We start from the raw sequence: 12528 nt of genomic DNA, 5'->3' as shown, positions 1-12528 counted from the left end.
TTAATCTATAATTAAATACTGTTGACCTTATTTTAAATTTTAATACATGAGCTCCTACTTTCAACATTTACTGAGGAACAGACTACATCTGAGTTAAATTTCTGATTTTTCTATTAGAGGTCAATAAGAAGGATATTCATGGTTTTCCATCATAGCTTTTATATTTTATATTGAATACCAAGTTCTTTTTATATTCAAAATTCTGATAAAATTAACTTTGGTCATCTACTATTCCACCAAAAGTTGCCTTAGAAAATAAAACATTTTCATTCACATCCTAAACCAATCTTTTTTTTTCTGGTCACAGTGCACAGCATGTGGGATCATAGCTTCCTGATGATGGATTGAACCTGTGCCTCCTGTAGTGGAAGTAGCTGAGTCCTAACCACTAGGTATTTCCTAAACCAATCTTTGATAAAAGAATAACTGCTGGCTCTGTTCCATCATGAAGAGAAGGCAATGGCAACCCACTCCAGTACTCTTGCCTGGAAAATCCCATGTACGGAGGAGCCTGGTAGTCTGCAGTCCATGGGGTCGCAAAGAGTCAGACACGACTGAGCAACTTCACTTTCACTTTTCACTTTCATACATTGGAGAAGGAAGTGGCAGCCCATTCCAGTGTTCTTGCCTGGAGAATCCCAGGGACGGCAGAGCCTGGTGGGCTGCCGTCTATGGGGTCGCACAGAGTCAGACACGACTGAAGCGACTTAGCAGCAGCAGCAGCTGTTCCATCGTGAAACACTTTTTAAAACCAAAATATCTCACTATATTTCTCACTATATATCTCACTATACATATCTCTCACTATAGATCTTTGAGGTGAAATATTTTAAATTGTATACACAATTCATTATTTTATACTGTTTACAAAATTCATTATTCCTAACATTCATTGACTATTTATGCTAAAGCCTTTGACTGTGTGGATCACAACAGTGGAAAATTCTTAGAGATGGGAATACCAGACCACCATCCCTGTCTCCTGAGAAACATATATGCAAGTCAAGAAGCAACAGTTAGAACCAGACATGGAACAACTGACTGGTTCAAAACTGGGAAAGGAACATGCCAAGGCTGCATATTGTCTCCCTGCTTATTTAACTTCTATGCGGAGTACATCATGCAAAACGTGGGATTGGATAAATCACAAACTGGAATCTAGGTTGCCGGGAGAAATATCAACAACATCACATATGCAGACGATACCACTCTAATGGCAGAAAGTAAAGAGGAACTAAAGAGCCTCTTGATGAGGGTTAAAGAGGACAGTGAAAAATCTGGCTTGAAACTCAACATTAAAAAACTAAGATCATGGCATCCAGTGCCACCACTTCACGGCAAATAGATGGGGAAAAAGTGGAAGTAGCGACAGATTTTATTTTCTTGGGTTCCAAAATCACTGTAGACAGTGATTGCAGGTATGGAATTAAAAGATGCCTGCCCCTTGGAAGAAAAGCTATGACAAATGTAGACAGCATATTCAAAGAGACATCCCTTTACCAACAAAGGTTCATATAGTCAAAGCTAGGCTTTTTCCAGTAGTCATATAAGGATGTGAGAGCTGGACCATAAAGAAGGCTGAGTGCTAAAGAATTAATCCTTTTGAACTGTGGTGCTGGAGGAAACTCTTGAGAGTCACTTGGACAGCAAGGAGATCAAACCAGTCAATCCTAAAGGAAATAAACTCTGGATATTCATTGGAAGGGCTGATGCTGAAGCTGAAGCTCCAATTCTTCGGCCACCTGAGGTGAAGAGCTGACTCATGGGAAAAGACCCCGAAGCTGGGAAAGATTGAGGGCAGGAGGAGAAGAGGGCGACAGAAGATGAGATGGTTAGATAGCATCACCAACTCAATGGATATGAACTTGAGCAAACTCTGGGAGATGGTGGAGGACAGAGAAGCCTGCCATGCTGCAGTCTATGTGGTCACAAAGAGTTGGACATGACTTAGTGACTGAAGAGCAAACATATTTTAAACTACCAGCTTCGCAAACAGCTGGACATGTTAGCATTTTAAACCATATCAAGTGAAAATTAATGCTGTATTCTAGCTATTATATAGGTCAGATTGACAGAAGTTTTATTTACTATAGAGATAACACACACAAATGCACAGGTAGATGGATTCTACATAGAGCTGTCTGGTTTGGCTGGTGATACAAAGTTGTCATACAGGATCCAGTCACCAGCATATGTTAAATTATGTTCAGTGGCTTTTATTTGAGAAGAGATGTACATATTTCAGAAAATGCTTCATGCAATAAATAAACAGGTATTCTAAAATACCCATTTTAGCTACCCGTTGGCTACCTGGGAAATTCACTTATGTGGAATACCTGTCATCGGTAATACAGAACAAAAAGCACTAATGGTAATAATACAAAGGAAATTCTAGACACATTAGCAATCAAGCTTTCTGGTTTCAGGACCTCTTTACATTCTTAAAAATTATTATATGTATGTACTCATTCCTGTTTAAATAGCAATAAATCCATTTACGGACAACAACTATTTTCCCAACAAACAAAAATCAGTGAGAAGAGTGACATGGTTTACATTTCACAAAATGACTTTTATATTTGTTTCTGCATTCAATTTGTTGCAATATCATCTGTCACATAGAAAACTACACTGTACACTAGAGAGAAAGAGTGAGAACAAAACAACACAAATAAAATCCTATTATCATTACAAAGGCAGTGCTGACTTCATGGACATTTTAAAGGATACTGAGGATTACATGTTGAGAACTGCTATAGTAGGAATAAACAGTAATCAGCACTAAGAATGAAACTACGAAATCTTGGGAGAACAAGAAGACAACATTTAAATCTGCTCTAATACAAGCATTTGCCACATGTGGCTGTTGAGAACTTGAAATGTGCTAGTAAGTGTAAAATACACAGTTTTCAAAGACTTAGTATGAAAAAGATGTAAAATATCTCCAAGTGTCCATACTGATTAAATGTTGAAATGGTTAAGTTTCTGGATATACTGGATTAAAAAATATGCTATTAAATTTTATTTTACCTCTTTTTATTGTCTTTAATTAGCTATTAGAAAAATTAAAATCACATATGTGGTTCACATTATATTTCTACTGGACAGAGCTGATATAAATGAAAACATACTTTCCTAAACTAGGTCCAATCCAACATACAATCTTAGGAAACAGGACAGAATTATTATTTTGATTCATCATTTCTCTGCATCATTCTGGAGAAAAAGATCTGATGTAGCAAATATAAACAGGGTATAATATGTAGATGAAGAATCAAAGATATCTGAAGGAATAAAGTCTGAGTTTCTTGCTTTGGTCATTTCAGATATGTATACGGGACAATGGTGATTTCTACACTTTCGGCCACACCTCAGTGAAATTTATTTTTCAAACCCAAAGGTAAATAGTTTGGCAACATATTGTGTGTGCCAAGTCGGTTCAGGAGTGTCTGACTCTTTGAGACCCTATGGCCTATAGCCTGCTTGGCTCCTCTTTCCATGGGATCCTCCAGCCAAGAATACTGGAGTGGGTTGCCATGCCCTCCTCCAGGGCATCTTTCTGACCCAGGGATTGAACCCTCGTCTCTTATGTCTCCTGCATTGGCAGGTGGGTTCTTTACCATTAGCGCCACCTGGGAAGCCTGGCAATACATTCAGTGCTCCTAATATAAAGCAGGAATCCTTCAATCAGAATACACAGAATACCTATGATACACAGAAAAAACCTACAAAAGACTGAATGGCTTCCTGAGATACTAAGCAGAGGTTTCTGCATCAGAAGACTGGCGAATAAAGTACACTTATAGGTTTTAAGTTAAAACAGAGTCACCAGGGAAGCCCTTAGGCATTGACTATACTTTGCTTTACCAACTTTTAAAATAAACTGACCTAAACTACCTGTTAGGGCACACTAGATGAGAGGCCTCAACTCTATTTAGGGTCTAACAAAGGAGACTATTTTAGGCCTTGTTCCTAGGTAGAGAGATTTTGCTTTTCTTTTTGTATGTTTTTTCACAGTTCCCTATTAGGAGGCTGGGTTATAAAATCAGTGCTCTACCTCCTTCTATTAAGATGTGAAAAGTTGGCTCCTTTCAAGGTGTGAACCTTCCTTCCCCCAACTAAAAGGCACCAATCCAAGTTGAATTGTTCTCTTTAAGTGATATAAATAACAATTTTCAAGGGAGACTAGGAAGGATGGGGATTCTGAAACAAAATTTTAACACCAAAAAAATCACAATGCAAAGGATCTTATAGATAACTGAAAATTAACCCTACTTGATACAAAGAAATGTTAGTCCTGGAGCTCGGAAATTTCAGTGTTTGCTTATCAGGAAGGCAGTGTATCTTGGGAGATTTTATTATTTTACAACATAGGGAAAAAAAAAGAAATTATACCAACAGATTACCCTTATAGAGCAAAATGCTACTTTTAAACTGTGTGATTTGATGAACTCAATTCTCAATTTATTTTCTTTAAAAAAAAAAAAAGAATCAAAACTAAGTTAATTTGAAACAAAGTTTTCTTTAATGACTAGGTTCAAACTTCAGACTGATTTTTCAATTAAGCATTAGTAAAATTTCAAAAATTTCTATTTTTAAAAGGCACATTCATCTATTATAATTATTCCTCTCAAAATGTTCCCTAACTGCTTACTAAACTGTTAGCAAGTTATAAATATCAACTTAACAACAACTAGTTATTCATATAAGGCTTAGCAGCCTAACATTTTTAAAGTGCAAGAAGGTATCCTCATAATAAATATAGAAAAACCCCAATTTTCCAGAGATTTCTCAGCTCCACCCACTTCCTTATTCATATTCTGTTGATCTTTCTCTACTCTCTCTTCCTCAATTCAAGTAAATATAAGCAAATTAATTTCCAAACAATATGCCAAAATAAGCTGCTACCCTGGGACACCAGCAGTAAGTACCCCTTTCTGAAGCCATTACTTTTCCCTTTCAAAAAACTTCTGAATCCAGGAATACCCCAGCCCTGAAGACTTCAGAGAGCGCAGGATACCTTTTAATTCAGAGAGCATGTATGTGAGCTTGTGTGTGGAGTGCAGGAAGAAGAGGGAGGTGCAGTGGTAAAGATAGTATTTACAGAGTAATGCAGGTAATATCTACAGGTAAGGCTGTAAAGGGAAGTACCTTAGCCACAGGATAGATTGGAAAGGGAGCTTCAAATAGCAAGCAGTATCATATTGGACTGGCTTCCCTTCCGGCTCAGTGGTAAAGAATCTGCCTGCCAATGCAAAAGACTCAGGTTCGATCCCTGAGTCAGGAAGATCTCCTGGAGAAGGAAATGGCAACCCACTTCAGTATTCTCACCTGGGAAATGCCATGGACAGAGGAGCCTGGAGGGCTACAGTCCATAGGGTTGCAGAAGGGTTGGACACAGCCTAACTAAATAACAACATACTGAACACTTTGAGAAGTTCTCTGGTTCGTAACTTACAATGACCATTTTTCTTCAGTTGTTAAATATAGTCAAATTATTTGTGTCCTAACACCCTGAACTAATTATGAAAGAGAGGATAAGCAGACAACTACAATACGGCTTTGAAGTTTAAAAAAAAAAAGTGGACAAGCGACTTTAAAAGTCACTCAAAATTAAACACACTCTGGCTAAGTATTTACACAGCTACAGCCCTCCCTTTCGGTGTCTTAAGACTCTTTGATCACTTCTTTAATGAGATTGCTTTATTTTACATAGAATTTAATGATACATTAATACCATAATGAAAACTGATATTATCAGATACATATTTCTCTCCTAGATAGTTCTAGCTCTAGTAACAAAGTTTTGAACAAATTTGCCACTGGACCACATGCTGTTTTCTAATTTAAGAAATACTGCTATAGGTGGGGGTTCTCTGAACCACATGGACCCTGACCACAGACAGAGAGTACATGGAGTAAGGGAAAGAGCATGGGGTTTTTTTTTGAGTCAGAAAAGTCTCAGCTGAAACCGAGTTCTGGCCCCTTACTAGCCATTTTACCCTCCGGTAAGGTATACTATATGTAACCTGATCTATGATTCCTGTCTGTGTGAACTGGGAACCGAATCTTCCTCATGATTAGAATGATCAAGTGGTTAGTGATGAATTTTGATTGAACTAAGTGACTAGATGAGAGCCATATGGACAATGCTTAGCACAGAGAAGGTACTAAATAAATAGTAGCAATCGTTTGTATTATTTATATGTATTTCACATATGGACACATGATGTATTTTTTAATACCTGTGGTTTATTAAATTGCTTAAGACATCTTCACTACAACGACCTCTGTTCTTCCCTATCTCAACTCTTGTCGAGAAAGGGTACAAGATTTTCAAAAAATAAGACTCTTCCAAACACCTAGATGGGCATGATTTATCAAAGTTCACACATACATATGTTTATTTGGAAAGCTGTGGGCTGGACTGCCTTTTTATATAAATATTTTCCTCTGAGAGAATTCATCTGCAAACTTTAGAATTCTTTTCCTTTATTAATCTTCCTTCTCTTTCATTCCACTAGATTCCACTTTGTAGGGATTCTTTCATCCCTTACACATTATCACATGGCCATGACCCTAGTGGATGCTCCATCATCTCTTGTATGAACTGCAAAGCTCCTTCCTTGCCCTCTCTTTCTCCTCCCTCCTCCAGTCTAACTACCTCTAATCACTTCCACTAATTTCATTCTGTTGTTCCTTTATTTAAGAAACTCCAATGGAAAAAAAAAAAAAAAAAAAGAAAGAAACTCCAATGGTTTCCTGTGAAGCATAGAAAAAAAAAACTCCCAGCTTCCCTGCCTGCTGATCTGGTCCAGCCCCCATGCAATCTCACTTACCTCCCACAAGTTGCCAGCATGCTTCCATTGGGTTGACTTTATTACTCCCTAATTCTTCCCGTTAAGCCTTGTTCACATTCTTTTCCCACTTGCTTTTGCCCATCCAAATCCTATCACCCTTCAATGGCCAGCCAGCTTAAATAATTACCGCTGCTTGAAGGCCTTTCTTCACAGTTCTGCACGCACTGATTTCCTTTCTCTGATCTCCTAGAGCGCAAATTGTTTCTATGGCACATGGTGGCTTTTACACATTGCTTTGCTTTGTTGGGTTTTCTTGTGTTAGCTCTGCCTACCCTGAGGCAGGAATCTATTTTTCTCTTTTAAACTTTGTGTTTTCTGTAGCATCTAGCCCAAAGCTAAACATAATAGAGGTTCAATAACTGGTAGTCACATTGTGGCCCAACGGATCCATCAAGCCAGGGGACACACCCCTGATAGAAGCTGTACAAACTTCTCATTTTTATTACTGGACTTCCTACCAAATCCTCTCCACATACCTCAAGACTTGCTCTCACCTTCCCCCTACTTGACAAATCTCCTGACCTTCACTGTGGGCAAACTTTCCCTTTCCATCCTAAACTGATTTCCTCCATTTCCCTTCACTGCCCAGACCTAAGTAAAGTCTAGCTCTTTCTTGAACCCACTTCATTTCTCATAAACCTATGCCATGGAGAATCTCCCCTTCTCATCTCACCTGATTTAAACGATGAAGTAGACTCATCTTCACTTATCACTATTATTTGCTCCTCTTTTGACCCTTTCCTCCTTCCCCATTCACCAATTTTTTCTAACTTCCATATTACATCAGCAACTAATTTATGATATCCTTCTCCAGTCCAATCTGTCAACTTCAGTAAATACTCACATCATCAGTCCTTCATATTTTCTACTCCCCCTTGCTCTCTGGGCCTGCATCACTTCTCCACAGCAGCAAAGTCAAACCCCAAACACTGACAGGCTTCTGAGGGCTCTGTCTTGGGCCCTTGAGCCACTCTAACTAGGAACCGCCTTACCTGCCATTTCTCTCAATTCCCCACTACACCTGATTTCTGTTGTGCCTCATTCACTTAACCCGTACCTTTCACTGCTGCTGCTACTGCTAAGTCACTTCAGTCGTGTCCGACTCTGTGCGACCCCATCCCTGGGATTCTCCAGGCAAGAACACTGGAGTGGGTTGCCATTTCCTTCTCCAATGCATAAAAGTGAAAAGTGAAAGTGAAGTCACTCAGTCATGTCTGACTCTTCGCGACCCCATGGACTGCAGCCTACCAGGCTCCTCCGTCCATGGGATTTTCCGGGCAAGAGTGCTGGAGTGGGGTGCCATTGCCTTCTCCGGTACCTTTCACTATTTCATTTCAAATGCTGCTCCATAAACTAAGCAGACTTGGGGCAGTGGAGTTAAAATACAGACTCCAAGGAACTTTTAATTCAGTACACAGAACATCAATTTTCAATCTTAGCTACACCTAGAAATTTAAAAAAAAAAAAAAAAAAAAAGGTGCCTGAGCCCCACTCTCAGAAATTGATCTAATTGGCCTGCATCTGGGCCTGAGCAATGATGGCTTCAAAAGTTTCCATTCCCCCGTGCAGCAGCAGTTGAGAACCAATGAACAAAAGTGAGATCTAGGAACCTGGACTTCACCAAGCTACTAAGGGATCCTGGTGGTCAGTCGGGTTTGAAACCACCGTGTTAGGCACTTCCTGGCTGGAACAGACGTCCTGCGTGCTTAGGAAGTTGTAGGATCAATCACGTTAGGGTTGTTTTTTCTGGCACCCTCAACCCCACTCCTGCACCTTTTAAAAAAATTTCTGGGATACATTCCCAACTCTTCAAGTGTAACCAGGGTCATCAAAAACTGGCCTTCTACTTATTTTAGGGAGCTGTCACTCTAAATTATTTCCAAACTCTCATAAAAATGTAATACGGTGATTTTTGGAAAATGTTAGTACTGTAGGGTTACAGTAATTGAGTCAGAAACTCCATCTACAGAGACAGAGCTGTTAACCTGGGACAAAAAGTAAGCATCACTAAAATAGCTCAAAGAGATAAGTTAATTGATAGTACTCAGCTTCCTAAGCGAACCTCCAGAAACTGTATTTGATCCACAAGGAGGCTGAAAAAGAACCAAGCAGGCCACAAGCTGTCTTTCTCTGTCCCCCGGTGAGCTTGGACATCATCCAGGCTGCCTGGCTTTCTCACCCTCAGGAGGATCAAGCGCACAATTTGTTGACTAAGGCTTTTCACTGCTATCACTCAGAATTCCAGATCTAGAAATCTCTCTTTAACAACTACACACCAAGTGTCTTCATTACTGGCTCAGTTTCTCATCCTCCCCCTTGCTCTCCTAACTCCTGCTGCAAAGCCTGAGAACTTTTCTCTCCTGATGTGACTCAAAACCTCAGTGCTAATGATAAACTCAATCATTTCGAAGAGTCTGAAATTCTGAATGCTATTAAAAAGCAAAAACCTGTCATTAAAACAAACAAAAAACAATGTTACCAACTCTGCTTGTAAGGCACCAGAAACTGCCTTCAAAATCTCAAGTCTTCATTCTTATCCTCTTTTAATTTAACCTGTTTTATCAAGGTTTTATTCAAGATCTTAAACTTTTTGAACTCTGTGCTTCCGTCTGTCCAGCAGTACAAGCCCATATTCCTTTATTCACACTTATGAAATCCTCTAAGCTCTTAATACTGAAAGAGCTTATTTGGTAATTAAACATGTACCTGAACTGAACTTTTTGACAATCCAACCTGAGCTGAACTGATAGGAAGCTACTGATAGACATTATCTCATTTATTGTGAACAACCCACACTTTTCACTGCAGAGTTATCAGTATGCTTAATTATGAAGAACTGGCCAGGACCCCACTGTGGATATTATACATGATATATGTATACTAAATTAACTTTCTAAAATCCAAAGAACTCTCAGTTTCAAAGCCCCAAGGTTTCAGATAATAGTCTGTAGACCTATGTCCACATGGCATCAATTTCTCCAAGTTTTTATTCTAAGCCTTCGATTTTTCAATTACATAGAAATAAATAAGTTTTGGGGAGTGTTCTTACTTGAGGACCTAAACCCATTAACACAACTGTCCCTATAAGCATGCATGCATTCATTGTTTTAAACTGACTTAGAAATAAACTGCTGAAACACTATTTGCCAGTTAAGAACATCCCAGATAAGCCCGGAAAGCCCAAGAAATCAGCAGTAAGAACTGGGTCTACAAGCAGCTGAGTGACAAACTCCTTCAAAGCATTTCCCAAAGTAATTTCTACCTGCAACTCCAATTTACCAATCAACTGTAGTAATTTTTTTAAAGTGTCTTTTTATCACTGTCTACACTTTGCTGTGACTGAAGGTCTGGGGCTCGTTCTAACAATTTTCAGTTATCACAATCCTTAGACATTTCCCAAAAACCTACTGAATCAAACGTTATTTCTATAACATTTTAAATTAGAGTTAGCTATTTTAGTAAGTTCTTAGTCATTTAAGAGGGAGGTTTTAGGAAATGAATTGCAACCAGGAATAAGGAAAATGTATCATGTTCTCTAAACTTTTACTAATTTTTTTCACACAGGCTGCATAAGTCATGCTCTTTAAATGTACTTAAGTTTCAAGAAGTATATAAATATGGGATCAAATTAAAAAATCTAAAAAATTAGAGGCTAATTTTGTGCGTGTGCGCGCTCCAAAGTAAACAGTCATAACCACCAGTAAAAGTAGGGAAGAGGGGCTGTCCCATTACATCATCCGGCAATCTGTAGTTTGAAGCCTGAGAGCACTCTCCAAATAATCCTTAAGAAAATCCAGCTGGGAAATCATCCCCGAGAAGCTTAGATCTCTTGAGTTTAAATATAAGGTTAAAAAAGCTTCCCCACCTTACGTCACATGTCTGTACCATATGAAATAGAAAACCCATCACCGAGGCATCGACCTCCCACTATCCTGACAGCGACCGAAAGGTCACAATTAAGTGGAAACTCGCCTCAGAGCCTGTTCAATCTGAAGGGGGTACGGAAAGAAAAAGCGAAGAAAAGGGGAGAAATCTTCGCTTTCCCAGGGCAGGCAGACAGCTCAGTGGAAAACCCACTCCCGCCTGCCTGACACCTTATCCTCATCCAAGAGACGATGCCGACTCCAAAATGCTGGTCATTTCCTCAGAGAAAGAGGGAAGCCCCCAAAGCAGAAAATGACCGAAAACAGCGAGCTGACTCGGCCACCCCGGCATTCCCCGAGGGTGGAAGGTGCAGCTCGAGAAATGATTACGGCTGTCCTCGAGACACAACTCCTCGATTTCAGCCCGAAGAAGGGCAGCCCGAGCGCTTCTCTCCGGGCGGGTCCGGGGCCCCCCGGAGGAGACGCGGGTCCCCAGGCGCCCCTCGCCCCCCTGGCGACCGGCCGTCGGGGCGCCCCGCGGCCCCCGCCCGGCACCTACCGCAGGGGCACTGGCGCCCGCCGATACGATGGGCGGCAGCTTCTCACGCTCCGGTTCCTTCCCTTTCTTCTCCTCGGGCGCAGTCGCCGCCACCGCCGGCAGCGCGGCAGGCGAGGGCACCCGATCCGCTTCACTCATGTCGGGCCGGGCGGCTGGAGTGCGAGGCGGCGGCAGCGGCGGCGGCGGCCAGGCTGCTGCTGGGGTTGGCGCTGCTGCCGCCGCGGCCGCGAGAGGGCTCTGGGCCACCGCGTCCAGCCTCCGCCGCCGCTCCGCCCCCGCCCGCGCCCGCGCCCGCGCCCGCGCCCGCGCCGCGCGCGCGCCCGGATGCCCCGCCCCGCCCCCGCGCCCGCCCCCGCTCGCTGGGCCAGCCAGCCCGCGGCTCCCGCCAGCTCTTCGCCTCTGTCGCCCCCTCCCCGCCCCCGGCTCGGCTCACGGGTAGCGGGTGCCGGACGCTGGCCGCTGCCACCCTCGCCAACCCCGGGGGCCTGGAGAGGAGGCGCCGCAGCCGGGCCGCCATGTTGTTTGCCGACCGTCGCCCGAACCGGCGAGGAGGGGGTCGGGACTAGAGGGTCGGTACTCTGGGGGACAAGGCAAAGCCAGCAAAGGTCGCGCGGGGATAGAGCGTTCCCGAATGGCTTCTGTGGGGCGGGGCGAGTGCGGCAGCCTTCTCTGCAAGGACGGCCCTGACTTGGGGCGTCTAGACCCGCGGGGGGATTTTTCCTCTCCAGCGCCCGCAAAACCGTCGCCTTCGGGCCGCTGCTTGTCCCTGCCACCCCTCCCCGCCCGCCCGCTTGCCCCAAGAGCGAGGTCTCGAGCCTGGGCGTCCTCAGGAGACAACCTTCCTTTTATAGTCGACCGACCCTTTGTAGATGCCCCAAGAGCCCCCACCTACGAAGAAAAAGGCTGAGGCGGGGAGAGGGGAAGTGAGACGCCGTGGGCTCCACCTTCCCCACCGCAGGGCGGGACGGCCAGGCCACACTTTCCATTCCTGTTCTTCCCGTCCCTACACGGACTGCCAAATCCGCCTCTCCCTTCCCGTCCCCACGCGCCTCCATCTCCCTCTCTCCCCGCATCTCTTTGCTGCCTCCTATCCCTTCCTTGTTCGTTTCCTTTTATAAGTTGCAAATGGACAGACCCAAACTCCGCTGCACAATCCTTAATGTCAGATCGTTAATATGGGTGCGAACTTTAAAAGTGAGGAGGAAAGCTTTTAATCATGATATTGAACCATCCCCCATCCCCACCC

At 42.7% G+C, this 12528-nt stretch overlaps 1 protein-coding gene across 2 annotated transcripts in view; it reads right to left on the bottom strand.

Annotated features, from left to right (window-relative positions):
* HECTD2 (HECT domain E3 ubiquitin protein ligase 2) overlaps window positions 1-11543 on the bottom strand; it is a 71408-nt gene extending 59865 nt beyond the window's left edge. For both annotated transcript variants that reach the window (XM_065922903.1, XM_065922904.1), the window contains exon 1: window positions 11283-11543. In XM_065922903.1, the coding sequence (XP_065778975.1) occupies window positions 11283-11420 (138 nt within the window). In that variant the 5' untranslated portion in view covers window positions 11421-11543. The remainder of the gene's footprint in view (window positions 1-11282) is intronic.
* Window positions 11544-12528: the final 985 nt, after the last annotated feature.

The sequence above is a fragment of the Muntiacus reevesi genome, chromosome 2 (genome assembly GCF_963930625.1).
Source record: "Muntiacus reevesi chromosome 2, mMunRee1.1, whole genome shotgun sequence".
Lineage (NCBI taxonomy): Eukaryota > Metazoa > Chordata > Mammalia > Artiodactyla > Cervidae > Muntiacus > Muntiacus reevesi.
This window is presented reverse-complemented; position numbering and strand designations above follow the sequence as displayed.